This window comes from Sinocyclocheilus grahami, unplaced genomic scaffold (genome assembly GCF_001515645.1).
Source record: "Sinocyclocheilus grahami isolate Dianchi unplaced genomic scaffold, SAMN03320097.WGS_v1.1 scaffold1722.1, whole genome shotgun sequence".
Classification (NCBI taxonomy): Eukaryota; Metazoa; Chordata; class Actinopteri; order Cypriniformes; family Cyprinidae; genus Sinocyclocheilus; species Sinocyclocheilus grahami.
The window spans coordinates 127,148-148,488 of NW_015506901.1; the positions used below are offsets into that span (position 1 = coordinate 127,148).

At 39.2% G+C, this 21,341-nt stretch overlaps 1 protein-coding gene across 1 annotated transcript in view; it reads right to left on the reverse strand.

The window, feature by feature from the left end:
- LOC107572241 (uncharacterized) overlaps positions 1-21,341 on the reverse strand; it is a 64,969-nt gene that overhangs the window by 39,684 nt on the left and 3,944 nt on the right. Inside the window, exons 3-8 of the mRNA XM_016258669.1 lie at positions 20,438-20,572; positions 19,889-20,059; positions 19,251-19,532; positions 18,765-19,007; positions 18,558-18,671; positions 17,940-18,041 (exon numbers count right to left, since the gene is read on the reverse strand). Of these exons, the coding sequence (XP_016114155.1) occupies positions 17,940-18,041; positions 18,558-18,671; positions 18,765-19,007; positions 19,251-19,532; positions 19,889-20,059; positions 20,438-20,572 (1,047 nt within the window). The remainder of the gene's footprint in view (positions 1-17,939; positions 18,042-18,557; positions 18,672-18,764; positions 19,008-19,250; positions 19,533-19,888; positions 20,060-20,437; positions 20,573-21,341) is intronic.

The window sequence follows — 21,341 nt, forward strand, 5'->3', positions numbered from 1 at the left end:
TTCCTCAGCAACCAGCACGGATCAGCTCCAGGCATGACGAAGCAATATCGTCCTCTTTTGGAAGGCCAATATGCGGGGGCGTGTTAGAACGAGCCGTTTTAGGAAGGTGAGGTTTACTCTTAACTTTTATAAAGAATATCTCTTTTGATTTGAGACTTTAGTCTTTGCAACTTTACAGATCTTCTTTATGCACCAAGAGCTTGTAACACTCCAAAGAGAAAGGAAAATTTGAAATTGCATCATATGACTCCTTTAATATAATTTAAGCATGAAATCTCCCTTTTTAAAGGGGTTAACCATTTTTTTGTTAGGCCTATTTAATTGTTTTCCTTCAGGTTCCCTAATTAAAATAATATGAATGATAATATTAGTAACATTTGTGTTCCGTAACCTAGTCATGCTTCAGTTTTTAACGACTATTTCCTCTATTACGAATTGGAGAGGAATTTTTGAATTCTGAAACTGTGTGATTTCATAGTACATCATAGCTCTCAAAACACCAAGAAAACTCTGATTCCTCTTGATATAACTCTAGATGCATCATTCGTTGTATCATACAACACACTCTCAAACATTCTTGTTTCAGTACTGTCTCATTCAAACTGATCCTGTTTAAACTCACCAGTGACCCATACTGGCTGTGTTTTGCTGAAGGTTGTTTTATAGGCTGGTTCTCCTCTCTCTGCTCTGCACACATAAACTCCTGTGTGATTTAGAGCAACAGAACTGACAGTGTAGTTTCCTCCAGCTCCTCTGCTGCTGTCTGAGAGCCGCTGAAAATTATATCTGTTGACTACAAAACATGAGAATTAATGTAGATTACACCTTAAGGAGCTTTTACTGTATGATTTTACACTTATAAATTATGTTTGTTGGGGTAAGTCAGTGTATTCAGTTTAACTGAAACAGGGCCAGATCAAAGCTCAAGGGAGTTATGGGCACCACTCAGGGGCGGACTGGGGCTAAAAAGTGGCCCTGGACTTTCTGGCACAGAGCGACCCACCACACCATAAACCCACCAGCTCATTATGCACAGAGCACAGAGTTTTTAACAACACTAACTTACATAAAATATAACATAATATAGAAATATAAATGCTTTCTTTTTTCTTTTTTAATTGAAATGCTTATCATTTACATTAATGAATGATTGGCATACTTTACTAGTCCATATAATAATGTTCTGCTTTGGTCTGAAAACTTGGGATGCAGTGCAGAATGTGGACTGTTTTCATGGTGCCTTTCTATTGGTCTTATATTTGTCTTTTTGCAGGAGCTTGACATCTCCTGTCATTTTATTGAATAGAGCTCCAATTGTGGAAAAGAGTCTAAAAATTCTTAATAATGAAAAATACAGTAAACAGTAATATTGTGAAATATATAATGTTACAATTTAATATAGCTATTTTCTATGTGAATATCTGTTAAACTGTAATTGATTTCTGTGATTAAAGCTGAATTTTCAGCATCATTACATTACTCCATTACTCTTCAGTGTCACATGATCCTTCAGAAATCATTATAATATGCTGATTTGCTACTCAAGAGACATTTCTAATTATTATTAATGTTGAAAACAGTTGTGCTGCCCAATATTTTTTTGGAAAATGTGATACATTACCATTCAGTCTGGGGTAAGATTAAAACATATATATATATAAATTAATACTTTTATTCAACAAGGTTGCTTTAAATTTATTTAAGTGACAGTAAGAGATGTATACTTATCACAAATTATTTATATTTCAAATAAATGCTGTTCTTTAACTTTGTATTCATCAAATAATCCAGAAAAGGTTAAAGTATCACAGTTTAAAAAAAAAACTTTTCAGCACTGATAATAATAAAAATCATTATTAATAATTGATCACAAATAATAACTGATAATAATTAAGCAGCAAATCAGCATATTCGAATGATTTCTGAAGGATCATGTGGCACTGAGGACTGGAGTATACTGCAAATTCAGCTTTGATCACAGAAATAAATTACATAGTAAAATACCTTAAAAAAAAAAAAAACACTTTTAAATGTAATTGTAACAGATCGGCCAGGCTCCGCCACCACCCAATCACAACGATCCCTCTCACCTGAGTTCTGAGCACCCGCACCTGTCACCAATCAAGCACCTCATTACCAGCCTGCATAAAAGCACACACCTCAGACACCCTCACTGTCCGGTCTCGTATACACGTAGAGGACTCAATGACTTTGCTACTGATTACCTTTGAATACTTCGTGCATTACTTATCTCCTGTGGTCCTCCTAGTGTCGCCTGCATCTCCTAGTTCCCGGATTGCTGAGGTGTGTGCTTCCCCCGGATACCTTCCAGCCTCAATCAAGCAAAAAACTTGGATTACTCCCCTCTGCACTCTCTCACGGACCTTTACCTCACCCTCACTTCCTCCGGACTCAACACCAGTAGTCACTGTGACCAAATAAACTGTTTTGTATAAAACTAACCTGTTGTCAAACCTCTTCCATAACAGTAATATTTCATAATGGTGTTTTTACTGTATTTGATCAGATAAATTCAGGCTTCTTTAAAAAAAAAAAATAAAGTCTGAATTATTTCAAACTTTCGACTGCAAGTGTGTATATAAAATAATGCATCTGATCTAATTAGCAAATCATATTTTTATTATAATATATATCCTAATCCCGGCAATTAAAAATGAAATTCTTCAGATTTACAATGTTCTAGTGTAAGTTTCACTATTTTTGAGTTTTCTGAAACATTTTCTTAGACATGTGAAATTACGGAAAAAAGCCTGGATAGATATACAAATACTCACTCTTATCTTATGTCTGCTGAAAACTGCTACGTTAATGTTTCTATGTAGGCTACATTGTGACGAATAACTTAAATGGCATTAACATCAGAGTAATTCGATAAGGCCAGTAGTTTGAATCCCTGAAAATTAATGTCTGTCGTTTAATAAATTTTTTTATCGTAAACGGTTAAATATTGCTATTGTCTTGTTATATTTAGCTGCTTACCTCAGCTCGCATTCAAGTGCCGCACAGCTTAGCTCTGTGAACAGTAAATCCTGCCTTCTACACTGTGATTGGCTATTTCAAACATTTTGACATTGACGAGTGCTTTTGAGCCGCTACACTGAGCCAGAGCGGGTTAAATTAATTAGAATGTTTGATTCCAGTGGGCCACGCGGGCCATTCGTCTGGGCCAATGGACAGATATAGGCTAGGCCTATGTACATTTACTATAATTCACTCTTTATATATATTTATTTACGCAATGGGTCATCCCACATTGTACAGCGGCCCACGGGAAAACTCTTGGTGCTCCAGATGGCCAGTCCGCCACTGGCACCAGTACATGCACATATAAAACCAATTAATAAAACCAGTTAATTGAGTTGCTACCACATGAAGCACATTATATCTTACCTGATGAAGCATTTGCAGAGAACCAGCTGAATGTCCAGCCTGTAGAGGAGCCGTAAACCTCACAGATCAGAGTCACTGGATTTCCTTCAGTCAACCACTTCTGTGGAGAAACACTTAAAACTGTCTGGGCTCTATCTGAAATAGAGAAATCAATAATTTAATAACATATAAAGAGTGTGTGTATGTGAAGAGATGATCAAACTCACCTGATACTGTCAGTGTAACTGCATCACTGATGTTTGACGTTCGTGATCCTCCTCTCTCTGCTCCATAACAGAAGTATTTACCTGCGTCAGACTCAGTAAAAGGACTGAATGCGTGTTCCTGTAGTTCACTGAAAACACTGTTTGAACTGTCTTTATACCAGCTGTACTGCCAGCTAGTGACTCCTTCACCATCAATGTCACATCTGAGAGTGACTGTGTCTCCTCCGAATACATGTTGATCAGGTTTAATGCTCACTTTGGCTTTTGGTCTTTCTGTACAATGACAACAATTTACAATGAAAACAATGTGCTGTTTTTACAGAATAAAAACTTGAGTAGCCTACAAAACATGCATGCTAAATCAGGTTAAAGTGTTGTTTTCTATAGCTATTGCAGTCAATTATTTAGGCTTATGAAATAATTTGTGCATATGTAAGTAAATAAGGAAATGCACTTGCCGTATATTGTCATTGTTACTGGTTTACTGTAATCTGTGTAATGTCCTCCTCCTCGTGCTCTGCACCTGTACTCTCCTCCATCAGAGACTTTCACTGCATCGATTGTTTTAGTTGAAGCTTCAGTAGATTCAGTGTTTGAGTTTTTACTCCAGAAAAACTCCCATCCATCCCATAACTGATCCACCTCACATCTCAGAGTAACTGAGTCTCCAGTGAACAATGAACTCTGTGGCTCAACAGTCAGAGTTGGTTTGGAAATATCTGTCAGCATAAAATCATTATAGTAGCATAAGTCGTGAAAATATTTCAGCAGAAGATTTCATTCTCTCATTGGTAAACATGGTGTATGAGTCATTTAATTTATATGTTAATGTCAATATTGTGATACTTGCTGGCTAAAGAATGTTAGTCATGTGAAAGATTGTTTAAATATCGTGTCCCTAGTGAATAGACACGAGGAACTGTGGAAGATGCCAGCAGATGTAAGGTTTAAATCGTTGTTTACAATAAGTTTGTTTTGGATAATGCTATTTCACTAATTGTTTATTTTTGTTTATTACCTTTTTTATGTGAATAAACTAAACCATCTTATCATACCATCTCATCATTGGAGCACTATTGAATTCACTGTGACGGCGTCTAGATGAAGTGACATATGGAAATCACACTACACAAGGCTTCTGCAGGTTTTATGAAAATTTATTTAAGACTTTTTAGGAGCAAGTAAAGAGAACTTAAGGTATAAATTGAATGGAAAAAAATAAAGATTATGGAATTTTTTCCACTGCAAAAAAACCCCAACAACTGATGTTCTTCCTCATTTTTGCCCTGTTTGTCTAAAGATTCTTAAATTAAGGCCACCTAAACCGAGATCAGGATCAGAGTGTGTTGAGACCAAGACAAGACCAAACGTAACATTGAGGGGTTGAGACCAAGACAAGACTAAGACCAAACTAGCACTCCTGAAATTCATCTGAAAGATCCACATTTACTGCCTTTAAAAATTTAATATTGAATCAATAAATTCAATTAGAATAAGAAGACAATATAGAACTGTTACCTGTCAAATTAAATCACTAAAAACAGAATTCATCTTTGCACTGCAGAGGTGGCACAAAAATGTTAAAAATATGATGAAAAAAATAAAATGAGTATGAATTTCAAACTAAAACTGCCAGTAGGCTTGGCGGTGGCAAATCCCTTAATGAGTAACTCACAGAGCAATTTATTCAAAGTTCAAAGCAGCTGATACATTCAGTAATAAATCACTGCTGTGTGTTGCTCAGAAACACACACACATTATGTTATGGATTTGTTTGGAACTATTTTTAATTTAATTTAATTCTTAGTTTAATTTTGTCATTTAATATTAACTTGTTTGTTGAAGGTATGTATAAACTCAATATCACGTTTTGCAGTCATGCTCATATTCGCAAAAATAGCTCTCTTGCTCATGATATTGCTTAATTTTATGTTATATTATGAAAAAAAGATCCCATACAAGTACTTAGTTTTATTAAGTTTCTTAGAAAAGAAGACTTCATATCTTTATTTTACATCTCAAGTAAATATATCTTGATTTAAGGATGTTTACATGTTTTTATTGGAAAACAAGATATTCTTTTTTTTTTTGCAGGGCATACAACATTTAATGCCATGACTTCATGAATTTAAGACTCTCTTCTCCAATTTAAGACCTTTTAAGGCTTTGATTTGTGGAAGACTGAATTAAGACTTTTATCACCTTTTAAGGCCCACAGAAACCCTGATAAATCTTATAAAGTGCATTTTAATTTCATAGACAATTAAATAAATGAAGCTGCAAACAATTATAGGAACAAGTGAGGTCGACATTCACTCAGAACGATGCAAAGAGTAAAAGGAGAACAAAGGCTTTTGCAACTAGACCATGCTAGGAATGGTTCAAAACCACAACCTTTAGGTTAGCAGCCCAGAGCTCAACCCACCATGTCACATCAGCAATGCCAGCAGTCAGGGAGACACAGCATTCAACAAAGTGTTTTGTGGGTACAGCAGTTTACGATAAAATTCTAAATGGCTAAGTAGAGATACAAATAAAAATAATCATTTCTGACCAAGAGGTGGTGAAACAAAAACAGCAATATATTTTACAATGTCTTATAATCAATATTACAGAAATTGTAAATATCTTCATTCCAAGATCAAGAGAAGGCTTGTTTTTAGACCAAAGGGTTCAAAGTTATAAGCAAATGAAAATTCACTACACGTTTGGTGCTTGACCCCTAAAAATCAGAACACTTTTCAACCACTTTGAGAAGAGAAGTGTGCGCGAGGCTGCGAGCGTAATCGTTCTGCATTGTGAACGCTTGGAGGGGTTGCCACTTTAATTTTCATGTATTTTGTGGTCTGTATTGTGGTGGATTTAGTGATTTTATTTGACAAATTAAAAAGAAAAAGTATCGATTTCCCCATTCATTTCAGTGTGGGTTCTCCAGAGACCTCAAACATCCTGAGTGTGACTTTTTTCCCCCATACTAACATACAGCAAGATATCAATCCAGTTTATTTTTTTATTTGTAAAGCTACCAAGTGTTGTCAACCGTACAAAGTCTCATGCCATTTAGATAAAGGGTACATTTTTTTATTTTTATTTCAGCAAACGTCATTTGTGGTCAAAAAGACCAAAAACAGCACCTAAAGGTTAAGAAATCACTCTTTAATAGCATGTTAAACTTGTGAGTGTATGAAGAGATGATCAAACTCACCTGATACTGTCAGTGTAACTGCATAACTGTGTTGTGATCTGTGTGATCCTCCTCTTTCTGCTCCATAACAGAAGTATTTACCTGCGTTAGACTCTGTAACAGACCTGAATGTGTGTTCCTGTAGTTCACTGGAACTGTAGAATGAACCGTCTTTATACCAGCTGTACTGCCAACTAGTGACTCCTTCACCATCAATGTCACATCTGAGAGTGACTGTGTCTCCTTTGAATACATGTTGAGCAGGTTTAATGGTCGCTTTGGGTTTTGGTCTTTCTGTACAACAACAACAACAATTCACAATAAAAAATAATGTGGTACATAATATAATAAATAAAACATGCAAATTTAAGAGGGCTTCAAATCCACAATCTTTAGGTTAATAGCAGGTTAGATTATATATACAGTATTATTATTGTATAATTGTATAATAATATTGTATTATTATTGTATTCTGGATTATTATTATATATTATTATATACAGTAATTTATGATTGAGAGTTTAGTATTTAGAGAGTTTAGAGTTTAGTATTTAGTATCAGAATCTTAATTTTTAAATCTTAAACTTGTTCAACCCCTGTGGAGAACCACTTAAAGGGGTCATATGATGCGATTTAAATTTTTCCTTTCTCTTTGGAGTGTTACAAGCTCTTGGTGCATAAAGAAGATCTGTAAAGTTGCAAAGACTAAAGTCTCAAATCCAAAGAGATATTCTTTATAAAAGTTAAGAGTCAGCCACGCCTACCTAAAACGGCTCGTTCTAACACGCCCCCACATATCTACGTCGCTATGTGGGAAGATTTGCATAACGCCGCCCAAATGTTCACGCAAAGAAAGAAGGCGTAACTTTTATTCTCGCTGTAGTTTTGTTGTTGCCACCGTCATGTCGTAAAGATGCTGTGTGCTTCGTTGTGAAAGCGAAACTACTTTGTTTGGCCTTCCAAAAGAGGATGATATCTGCTTCGCCTTGCCTGAAGCTGATCAGTGCTGGTTGCTGAGGAAATACTACAACTTTGCGCTGTGGATCACCAGATCGGCTTTCACCGTGGACGAAGCGGAGTCCAGCCCGGAGTCGTCACATGTCCTTCCGGACACTCCTTCATCGAAATCGCCGGCCGCGCCGTTCTCAAGCCCGCTGCCTCTGCTCACTCTAGCCCTCCCGCCTTTCTTCACGCTAGCCCCCAGCCTCTGCTCACTGTAGGCCACCGTGTGTCACGCTGTTTCATTGTGAAAGTGAAACTACTTTGTTCGGCCTTCCAATAATGGACACGACTAGAAATCAGTGGTTAAGTTGTATTTACAACACTGTTCCAGAACACTTCAACCCAAATATTCAAATGTGTACAGCACATCTTATGGAGGACTGTTTCCTGATCCTGGGAGCGTAGACTACAATACCGGCTGTTCTGACTCAAAGACTGTAAGTACGGTTTTTTATATTTAAAGAGTTTTTATATTTTATATATTTAAAGCAAGTTTTTTGGGCAGTGTAGAGTAGGGCTTGTTGTTTGTCATTTCTCCGATCACAAATGCAGACATGGTTTTATGTTTACGTGGCGCGATGCAACGCAACGCATAAAAAGACAGTATAAGTCATTATAATCCATAATTATGTCCCCACTGAATGCAACGAATGCCCCATTTATAATAGGGTTTCATGTTTTTGAATCATCGCTACGGCCTGACAGGGCATCATCACAATATTGTCATGAATCCGGTCCATGAACTTCCGTCGGCTAACCATCAGAGGTCACCCTTCCCATTTTCATTGACTCTCGCACTCACACTGTTGCATATCATCCCGGACTACATATCCCATCATTCACAGCACTGATTGCACACAGCTGGTTCACTAATTGCACACAACACTGATTGCACCCAGCTGTTTCATATCACTCCCTCACTATTTAACACTCACTCTGATCCCTTCCCTCTGCCGAGTATTGTTTAGCGCCTATCTTTGATAGCTACTCTACAGAGCCCTCGTTAGCGTCCTAGCCTAGCTTAGTCTTGCCTTACCTGTTTTCTCGGTTCCTGATCTTCGCCTGGTTTCCTGGATTTCTCCCTTTAGTCTTGTCCCTTCTGATTCTGTTTGCCGTTCATCGACCTACGCTAGCCCTAGGACTATTCTTGTGTCTTGCCCGCCATATACCTGTTTGCCACTGTTTGACCCTGCCTGTGTTTCTGACCTCTCTGCTCAATAAAGCTTTGCATATGGATCCGCACGTCTCACGTCTCGTCAGCCCCGTAACAAATATGGTGAGGGACGTAACATTTCCGTCTCATGCTTGAGGTATTCGGCCAATCACAATGCACTGGATAGCTGACCAATCACAGCACACCTCGCTTTTTCACCGATGAACTTTGTAAAAATGTATGCGTTTCAGAAAGGCGGGCAGAGGAGAAACAATAATGTACAGTATGTGGAAAATGTGTTTTTTGAACCAAATACACAAAATAATGTTCTTTTTAGCAGCATCATATGACCCCTTTAAAACTGTCTGGGGTCTATCTGAAATAGAGAAATCACTCATTAATAACATGTTAAACGTGTGTATGAAGAGGTGGTCAAACTCACCTGATACTGTCAGTGTAACTGCATAACTGTGTTGTAAGCTGCGTGATCCTCCTCTCTCTGCTCCATAACAGGAGTATTTACCTGCATCAGACTCAGTAACAGACCCGAATGTGTGTTCCTGTAGTTCACTGGAACTGTAGAATGAACCGTCTTTATACCAGCTGTACTGCCAGCTAGTGACTCCTTCACCATCAATGTCACATCTGAGAGTGACTGTGTCTCCTCTGAATACATGTTGAGCAGGTTTAATGGTCGCTTTGGGTTTTGGTGTTTCTGTACAACAACAACAACAACTATTTACAATAAAAATAATGTGCTGCTTTTACTGTATGAACACCGTTGCCTGATTGTAAAACATTCATGCTAAATAAGGTAAGACTGAAGTGTTGTTCTCTGTAGCTGTTGGGCGGTGTGGTCACTTGTATCTTATGAAATCATTTGCACATTATGTAAGGAAAAGTACTTGCTATGTATTTGCTCACTGCTAATGGTAAATTGTTAGAGATCTTTGATTTCACAGATGAGAAATACAGGCAAGAAACACATCTGCTAGCAGCAGTTACAGGGACAAGTGAGGTCAACATTCACTCAGCACAATGCTAAGAGTTAACAGACAACTTTAAAAGGGTTACACTCTCACTCTCATGCTGTTCCAAATCCATAAGACTTTTGTTCATCTTCAGAACACAAATGAAAATATTCTTTATGAAATCTGAGAGATGTCTGTCCCTCCATTGACAGACTACAGTACACAACTACCACTTTGACACATCAAAAAGTTCACAACACATGACTCATTTATAAAACTTGTTAAAAAAGGTGTGTTTATAACCAAATTGTTTATTTTCTCATCTGGTTTGTAACTGTTAGTGAGACATCACCCATATGTTATTAAGTATATAAGTCAAATTCTCTCACCTTTAGTGTGTCCAGAGTGGATGTGTGAAATCAGCACTAAAACACAAAGAGAAAAAACTCATCACAGTGTGAATATGGAATTGATCCAACTTTCCTTTATACTTTAGACATAAAAGTTTAAAGGAATGCCATAATTTTACTCTCAAATGTTTCTCAGCTCAGTTTGTTTTTCTAGATGTAGTGGCAACTGAATGAGTATTTCTGTAAAAACCTGAAAACAGTGACTGTTATAAGAAGTAACTCACATTAAGATATTGTTGTGGGACTACATGTATGTGTGTTCAGATAAACACTGAAACATTTGTTTGATGTCTTATAGATTTCATCATCAAAGCAGCAACTTGAAGCAAACAGTCTGATAAAAATATGCTTTTACTAACTGCATACTAGAGAACATTTACTAAGGCATAAGGGACAGTAAACTGTAAAACAAACCAACAGAACTGATTCAACAAACACCATTAAACAGCAAACACCTGAATGACTGAACAAACACACAAATATACAACACAACAGAGTGCATTTCTCTTTCACTAACAGCACTAACTGCACACTTCCTCTCTCAAACTCATCTTTCACTCATATAACCTGGAGCTGGATTTGAAACTCAGAGCAACAATAAAAGACATAAATCAAGGAACACTAAACACTTGATCATTTACATCATATAATAGCAATTATTATCAACTGAAATACATAGAGAGAAAAAAATACTCACAGAGCACAAGAGGAAGTTGACTGAGCGCCATACTGACTGAATGATGACAGACGGTTAAAGACACAGACTGTGTTAAAGCCTCAAGACTTCCTGAAACCTGCAGTCAGATCTTTAGGAACATCATGACAGATTAAAGACATGCAAATGTCCCTCATGTGTTACAGAAAATATTTTGATAATGTTGATAATCTTGTAACATGTTTACAGAAAATGTCACACTAACATACAGGTTTTCTACACAGATGTTGTCATGAATCATATTTTATCAAATTGATAAGCTTAGATTTGGCATTATGACAATAAGTAATATTCTGGTGTGTTTATTGAATGATGGAAGCAGCAGAAACTAATGAATAACTGCTGCTCCTCCATCACTGATTGATGACACTGACCTGAAATAGATGCTGAGTTTGGTGCTGATATATTTGTATTTGTGAACACTGTTTAATATTCATATACCAAGACAAGGGATGAGAGTTATGGAACTCAATGATTCTGTTTCTGGTTTCACAATGAATCTGTCTCCTTAACTTCTTTAGTTCTTGAAGATTTTTTTCAGGGGAAAAGAATTGCAGTCCTATTCTTAATGCCCTCAGCAGTCTCCATGTAAAATGTCATAAGTGTTTTATTTTCATTTTCACAGATCACGTATCGATAATTTTGACTCATACAATGTAGTGTTGGCTATTGCTACAAATATACCCATGCAACTTATGACTGGTTTTGTGGTCCAGGGTCACATATTTTTAAACGCTCATGATGAATGTCATTACCTGAACCTCACAGCTATCAACATTTTTTTTTAGGACAGTGTCAATATTTCAATAAAGGTATGAGAAAAGTCTTTTGAAGATGTATTTTCTTGCAAGAAAAAGTATTCATTCATACAGCCATTCAGTGTTAGCTGTGGATTTGCGACAAAGATAAAATACCTTAACTCAATATTTACACCCAAATCAAAACAGGATGTTTTTATCTCATCCAATCATAATGTATACTCAAGATATGTGTCCATTTAAGGTGTCCAACTATGTCCCCCCTAGATGCGTTTCTAAGTATTTAATTCAAATCATCTTCTAAGAAGCTAGGTATAGCATTTCTTGTCTCACACTTGTCTTGCGCGCACACACACACACACACACACACACACACACACACAACTCAGTATAGCTATCTTTGTGAGGACATACATTGACACAATGCAATCTCTAGCTCCTTACCCTAAACCTACCCATCAGAACTAAATGCCTCACCCACACCCTTACCCTAAACCTATCCTTTACCCACCTATAAACTGATCCCTAAAACCAAGTCTTGAACCTCAAACAGGCTTTTAAAAGGCTCTCAGAAAGTGAGGACCGGCCAAAATGTCCTCACTTTACAATACTGTCCTCACTCCGATGGTCTAAAACTCAAACCAGCCCTCACAAAGATAGCTGTGCAACACACACACACACACACACACACACACACACACACACACACACACTAAAGAGAATTCCTGTTATCTCTCAGCTCATCAAAAACTCAAGCATACTGAAGCAAACTGAAGCACTCAGAGAGAGTCTAAAGAGCACTCTTTAGTACAGTTAAGCAAATAATACCAATAATAATAATATTTCATGTAAAAACAAAATTTACTCCACAGACAGCTCATAAATCATGTATACAAACAAATGATTACAGTTGTAAAGATGCAAGTTTTGTTTCCGAATGCCCAAAGCTAATGTACAGTCTAAACCAGCAGTCTAATTGCAACAAAAGCATCCAAACTGCAATATATAACATATATACACCTGTGAAACCCCTGTGAAAAAAACAATGCATAAAATTCATATTAACACAGTACATTGGGCCCTATTTTCAGTGGCTTTTTACAATAAGACAACACACTGTGCAGAACTAAATGATAATCTTTCCTGTTTCCTATAATCAGCTCATTGCTTTTCAGAGATCAGCAAGCATAGTCTCAGAGGCACATGAAGGCTGATAAATCTATTGCCATCAGTTGCTCAGTATCACAAAGATGATAAAGCATTGATGATCCTGTTCATTCTTCCCTCCTTCTCAACCTAAACTCATCAGAATCCTGGGATTGACAGTTTCTCATCTGAGCATTTATTTAATCTGAGCATACGTCACATCACTAGATCCAGCACCTGAAAATATAGAAATGAATTCAAAACGCACATTTTTATATGCAGTATTTAATTTCATTCTTCTCAATGATGCTTGTAGGTGAACGTCTCGGGTTACTTATGTAACCATGGTTCCCTGAGTAGGGAACGAGACACTGCGTCCTCTAGGGGTCGCTATGGGGAACGCCTCGTCGTGACTCGTATCTGAAGCATACATTGAAAAACCACCAACTCGTTGGCCGGCGACAGCCATGACGTCACTACCGGTGCGACTACAGTATAAATCGGTGCCGGGAGCTACACATCGTTCACTTCTTCGTCTGAAGCTTGCGTCCGCAGCATGGCAAGAAACCTAGAGGACGCAGTGTCTCGTTCCCTACTCAGGGAACCATGGTTACATAAGTAACCCGAGACGTTCCCTTTCATGGGAACTTCGAACTGCGTCCTCTAGGGGTCGCTATGGGGAACGCCTCGTCGTGACTCGTATCTGAAGCATACATTGAAAAACCACCAACTCGTTGGCCGGCGACAGCCATGACGTCACTACCGGTGCGACTACAGTATAAATCGGTGCCGGGAGCTACACATCGTTCACTTCTTCGTCTGAAGCTTGCGTCCGCAGCATGGCAAGAAACCTAGAGGACGCAGTGTCTCGTTCCCTACTCAGGGAACCATGGTTACATAAGTAACCCGAGACGTTCCCTTTCATGGGAACTTCGAACTGCGTCCTCTAGGGGTCGCTATGGGGAACGCCTCGTCGTGACTCGTATCTGAAGCATACATTGAAAAACCACCAACTCGTTGGCCGGCGACAGCCATGACGTCACTACCGGTGCGACTACAGTATAAATCGGTGCCGGGAGCTACACATCGTTCACTTCTTCGTCTGAAGCTTGCGTCCGCAGCATGGCAAGAAACCTAGAGGACGCAGTGTCTCGTTCCCTACTCAGGGAACCATGGTTACATAAGTAACCCGAGACGTTCCCTTTCATGGGAACTTCGAACTGCGTCCTCTAGGGGTCGCTATGGGGAACGCCTCGTCGTGACTCGTATCTGAAGCATACATTGAAAAACCACCAACTCGTTGGCCGGCGACAGCCATGACGTCACTACCGGTGCGACTACAGTATAAATCGGTGCCGGGAGCTACACATCGTTCACTTCTTCGTCTGAAGCTTGCGTCCGCAGCATGGCAAGAAACCTAGAGGACGCAGTGTCTCGTTCCCTACTCAGGGAACCATGGTTACATAAGTAACCCGAGACGTTCCCTTTCATGGGAACTTCGAACTGCGTCCTCTAGGGGTCGCTATGGGGAACGCCTCGTCGTGACTCGTATCTGAAGCATACATTGAAAAACCACCAACTCGTTGGCCGGCGACAGCCATGACGTCACTACCGGTGCGACTACAGTATAAATCGGTGCCGGGAGCTACACATCGTTCACTTCTTCGTCTGAAGCTTGCGTCCGCAGCATGGCAAGAAACCTAGAGGACGCAGTGTCTCGTTCCCTACTCAGGGAACCATGGTTACATAAGTAACCCGAGACGTTCCCTTTCATGGGAACTTCGAACTGCGTCCTCTAGGGGTCGCTATGGGGAACGCCTCGTCGTGACTCGTATCTGAAGCATACATTGAAAAACCACCAACTCGTTGGCCGGCGACAGCCATGACGTCACTACCGGTGCGACTACAGTATAAATCGGTGCCGGGAGCTACACATCGTTCACTTCTTCGTCTGAAGCTTGCGTCCGCAGCATGGCAAGAAACCTAGAGGACGCAGTGTCTCGTTCCCTACTCAGGGAACCATGGTTACATAAGTAACCCGAGACGTTCCCTTTCATGGGAACTTCGAACTGCGTCCTCTAGGGGTCGCTATGGGGAACGCCTCGTCGTGACTCGTATCTGAAGCATACATTGAAAAACCACCAACTCGTTGGCCGGCGACAGCCATGACGTCACTACCGGTGCGACTACAGTATAAATCGGTGCCGGGAGCTACACATCGTTCACTTCTTCGTCTGAAGCTTGCGTCCGCAGCATGGCAAGAAACCTAGAGGACGCAGTGTCTCGTTCCCTACTCAGGGAACCATGGTTACATAAGTAACCCGAGACGTTCCCTTTCATGGGAACTTCGAACTGCGTCCTCTAGGGGTCGCTATGGGGAACGCCTCGTCGTGACTCGTATCTGAAGCATACATTGAAAAACCACCAACTCGTTGGCCGGCGACAGCCATGACGTCACTACCGGTGCGACTACAGTATAAATCGGTGCCGGGAGCTACACATCGTTCACTTCTTCGTCTGAAGCTTGCGTCCGCAGCATGGCAAGAAACCTAGAGGACGCAGTGTCTCGTTCCCTACTCAGGGAACCATGGTTACATAAGTAACCCGAGACGTTCCCTTTCATGGGAACTTCGAACTGCGTCCTCTAGGGGTCGCTATGGGGAACGCCTCGTCGTGACTCGTATCTGAAGCATACATTGAAAAACCACCAACTCGTTGGCCGGCGACAGCCATGACGTCACTACCGGTGCGACTACAGTATAAATCGGTGCCGGGAGCTACACATCGTTCACTTCTTCGTCTGAAGCTTGCGTCCGCAGCATGGCAAGAAACCTAGAGGACGCAGTGTCTCGTTCCCTACTCAGGGAACCATGGTTACATAAGTAACCCGAGACGTTCCCTTTCATGGGAACTTCGAACTGCGTCCTCTAGGGGTCGCTATGGGGAACGCCTCGTCGTGACTCGTATCTGAAGCATACATTGAAAAACCACCAACTCGTTGGCCGGCGACAGCCATGACGTCACTACCGGTGCGACTACAGTATAAATCGGTGCCGGGAGCTACACATCGTTCACTTCTTCGTCTGAAGCTTGCGTCCGCAGCATGGCAAGAAACCTAGAGGACGCAGTGTCTCGTTCCCTACTCAGGGAACCATGGTTACATAAGTAACCCGAGACGTTCCCTTTCATGGGAACTTCGAACTGCGTCCTCTAGGGGTCGCTATGGGGAACGCCTCGTCGTGACTCGTATCTGAAGCATACATTGAAAAACCACCAACTCGTTGGCCGGCGACAGCCATGACGTCACTACCGGTGCGACTACAGTATAAATCGGTGCCGGGAGCTACACATCGTTCACTTCTTCGTCTGAAGCTTGCGTCCGCAGCATGGCAAGAAACCTAGAGGACGCAGTGTCTCGTTCCCTACTCAGGGAACCATGGTTACATAAGTAACCCGAGACGTTCCCTTTCATGGGAACTTCGAACTGCGTCCTCTAGGGGTCGCTATGGGGAACGCCTCGTCGTGACTCGTATCTGAAGCATACATTGAAAAACCACCAACTCGTTGGCCGGCGACAGCCATGACGTCACTACCGGTGCGACTACAGTATAAATCGGTGCCGGGAGCTACACATCGTTCACTTCTTCGTCTGAAGCTTGCGTCCGCAGCATGGCAAGAAACCTAGAGGACGCAGTGTCTCGTTCCCTACTCAGGGAACCATGGTTACATAAGTAACCCGAGACGTTCCCTTTCATGGGAACTTCGAACTGCGTCCTCTAGGTTTCTTGCCATGCTGCGGACGCAAGCTTCAGACGAAGAAGTGAACGATGTGTAGCTCCCGGCACCGATTTATACTGTAGTCGCACCGGTAGTGACGTCATGGCTGTCGCCGGCCAACGAGTTGGTGGTTTTTCAATGTATGCTTCAGATACGAGTCACGACGAGGCGTTCCCCATAGCGACCCCTAGAGGACGCAGTTCGAAGTTCCCATGAAAGGGAACTATGACTGAATTTATTTAGTTTGACACTCACCTTGATCTGTTTCTAACTTCTGTTTAGAGTAAACGTTGTCATAACGCTCAATGCTGTTCCCTAGAAGATGCCAAAATATAATATGTATAATTCTTTTATTTTAAAATGATTACATGTTAAACCAAATTAACTCAAAATGAACTTATGGATCATGTGAGATTCACAATGCACAACTATACACAGGTGTTTAGGAAAATACTGCCATGTTTTTTGTAACTTTTTAGAGTTATTTAAGAAATAAATCAAAATCAAAGCATTATGAATACAATTGTAAAATCATAAGAACAGAGCTTTTTGTTTCTGTTTACCTTTGTTGTCTTTCTTTTTCTTCAGTTTCTTTGTAGATTTGAGTTCAATCTCAACATAGGTGAGTTCAGGTCCACTTACGCTGTCTTAAAATGAAAAATAAAGAAAGTAATAAGACACTGTATTCCTCTGTAAATATACAGTGATTAAAAACATTGATTCAGTTTATAATATCTTTAGAAAATAACTACTATTTCAGTTTAAAAACACTTTAAATGACATCATTAGTTACCTGTGCTTGTGTCTTTTTTCTTAATCGTTGCATCAATACAGTCATAAATATGAGCAGATCCTGTAATACATTAAATAATTTTCCATAATATATATATAATTTTTGCCATTCATCTTATGAGTTAACACTACATAAATAAAATAAAGCATTAGACAAAATATTTCATTTAAACTTTTTAAAATGACTGAAAACAAAATATATTTTGTAGTTAAATTTTTGATAACAAAATAAACCCAAATGACATCTAACTGAAACATATATGTCAGGCACACAAATATCATGTTAAACTTTAGAGAAGTGAAATAGTATTTAGTTGTGACATCAGTCCTGTTAAAAGTTATTCTTAAGTGTCTTTCATCTCAGCTTGTAAAGATTTAAATGTATGTATTTATGGTTAACAGGTAAAGACTGACCAGACAGCAGTGTGTTGTTTCCCGCGTCACTCTGGTTCTGCTCTGATGTCTGACTGCTGTTCTGCTGTTGACTGACACTAGAGCGAGACTGAGATCTTACACCTAAGATAACATAAAATGATTATGTATGTGTTTTGAGGAAAACCTCCTTTTAATCCTGTTCATGCATACATGTTTGAGAATGAAAGTGCTTTAGTGACATGTTTTTTATTTATTTATTTATTTATTTATAACATTATGGTTCTGTTCTAAAACATAGTAAGCTGCCTTGCTGCCTTGCTGCCTTGCTGCCTGCTCTCCTCATAGGCTGCAATCAAGACAGAAATCCTAACAGAAATGGAAATTGATAAATAACTAATTTGGAGTGCTTTACATGTGCATCAGTGGACAAAATGGACTCGACACAGTTCATTTCAATACATAAGTTCTCAGCCTAACCAGATGAAAATACCTGGAAATCTACTGAAACTAGCCAACACACCAGCTTTACTAGGTTGGAAGACCAGCTGAGACCAGATAACCAGCTTAGACTGAAGTAGGACGGCAGCTCACAAGGTTTAGGATCAGAGTTAGTGTAAGCAAATGTATCATTGAATTTTAATATGGCAAATGATGAACCTTTGTTGTTTCTGTAGTGCCACAGCAGGACCAAGACGACAATGATCAAAAACGTTACGATCAGTCCTGCAGTCACTCCAATTATCACAGGATTGAGACCATCAGACCTTGAGGCTGAGGAAGCTGAGATACATATATTTTACATTCAGATTAGTGCTGTAAATGATACAGGCACATTTCAATAGTTTTTATATTTCTAATTCTCACCTCTGACTGAGATCCAGCTCTTGGGTGACTCTCCTCTCTCTGGGTGTTTGCAGTAGTAGAAACCCTCATGTGACTTTGAGACAGTAGAGATGATCATCTCTGTAGTTTGATTCTGGATGAGTGATCCATCTTTATAGAAATCAGCTCTGAGGTTTAGTGGGGTTGAATGTTGATATAAACAGCGTAGAGTCAGAGTATCTCCTTCTGTCACAGGATGAACAGGACTCTCCAGAATCACACCAACTACAGAACAGAGAAAACATGAGCCGATTGTAAAGAGTTAGATTATATGAACATTATAACTTTTTGTTATATTTGTTTTATGATTTTTATATTTGATGACAAAACTAGATTTTTTTGTACTGCCTGCCCAGTGAGTGTTTTTTTTTTTTTTACCACTTAAGCTTTCTGTTCTTGTTTAATTAACCTGCTTTATGCATTGATGTGTAAACTGCCAGTGAAATAAATACAGAAGCACAGACTCACAGTGTACAGTGATATTAATAGGATGATAGTTCTCTCCAGATTCAGACTGACACCAGTACACTCCTGTGTCTGATGTGATGGTGGAGTTGATTGTACATGTAGATCCTGTTTGTGATGCCCGGCGTAATGATGAACAATCTTGCAGCCGCCAACTCCCTGTGTATCTTCTCACTCTCCATCTATCAGAGTTACTCTGGCCTTTACAGCTCAGAGAGAGAGAGACAGATGGGAAGTGTTGAGTTCTGCTGGGACTGATGATCAGAGAGACTGGAGGAGAAACACCTGATGAATGTTTTTAAATAAATGATAATAAAATAATTATCAAATAATAAAAAGCATAAAAAGAGGTTTAAATAGGTTGAACATTTTAATTAGGCTTATTTCATTGTTTTCCTTCAGGTTAACTTATAATATTAATAACATTTGTGTTCCATAAACAGTGATGCTTCAGTTTTCAATGACCATCTTTCAAAGAATTTTTGTGAAGAAAGATATTGTGAAATACAGAGGAATTTTGAAACTTACATTGTATTTTCATAGTACATCAAGTTCTCAAAACACCAAGGGAAATTTTGATTCCTTATGTGACACCAGATGCATCAATCATTGTCTCATGCACACTGATTCTGTGAACTCACCAGTGACCCATACTGGCTGTGTTTTGCTGTAGGTTGTTTTATAGACTGGTTTTCCTCTCTCTGCTCTGCACACATAAACTCCTGTGTGATTTAGAGCAACAGAACTGACAGTGTAGTTTCCTCCAGCTCCTCTGCTGCTGTCTGAGAGCAGCTTATAACGACTGCTTATGTCTGTAAAACAAGAGCATCTGATTTGACCCTTATCAATTTCTTTTGTTGGTGTAACCCAATGCATTCAGGATTTTTATACCTGGACTAAGTCATGTACCACTGAGACCTACATTACCTATCTGTCTCCAGTACATGCAGATACATGAACCAAACAATGACACCTTATGATTTTGCAGAAGAGTGAGTGATGATGCACGACTGAGCATCTATGGTGGGTCTCACTGCTCGAAACCCGTGGGAGTTTAGGGAATTTAGGCATACAGTATGCCCCACATACCTGGTCTGTAATGCTTGGATTCAGACATATTAAACAGTATATCTGACTTTCATAAAACCAGTTAATTCAGATGTTAAGCCATGAAGCACATTATATCTTACCTGATGAAGCATTTACAGAGAACCAGCTGAATGTCCAGCCTGTAGAGGAGCCGTAAACCTCACAGATCAGAGTCACTGGATCTCCTTCAGTCAACCACTTCTGTGGAGAAACACTTAAAACTGCCTGGGCTCTATCTGAAATAGAGAAATCACTCATTAATAACCTCTTAAGACCCGAGAAAAAAGTTAGTTTTTTCCATGTCTTTACATTGTTTAGAGCAGTGTTTCCTACCCTTTTTTTAGTCGCGGCACCATTTGGAAATTTTAACAAACTTGTAGCACCCTACAAAATAAATTTTGTCACAATATTTGAATTTCTAACTTCGATATGATAATTTGAAAAGTACAGATATTCGGTACAACATGGAAGAACTGCAGAATATAATGTCATACGGATATTTTTTTATATTATTAAAACATTTTGTCCATCAATGGTGGCAATCAGTAGGCTAATTTCTAATGAAGAGACCAATTTATATGACAGATTTTAATGTAGGCTTTTATACATACGTAAACATTATTTAATTACCATTATATCTAGCTATCTCACATATTTTTGCTCACTCAGTGTTTTTTTTTATTTTACAGTAGGGTAATTTTGGTGCAGTAGCACGAGATAGCTTGATTTCAAACTTTGAATTGAATAAAAAATGACAAGTATGCAGTCAGTAATAAAATAAGAACAAATAAAGAAATTAATAATGATAGCACAAATAAAAAATAACAACAGGCCTTCGAATTAAATAAATTGCTTTTTAGTTTTTCCAGGTAGGTCTAATAGTAGGGTTAAGATATTTAACTTTTTTTTTTATCCAAAATATTATCCAAATAATGTTTAGTCCTAGAAAGCTATTATTATCAGAACACGTGAGCATAACATAGCGGTTAGCAGATCAATGAATGA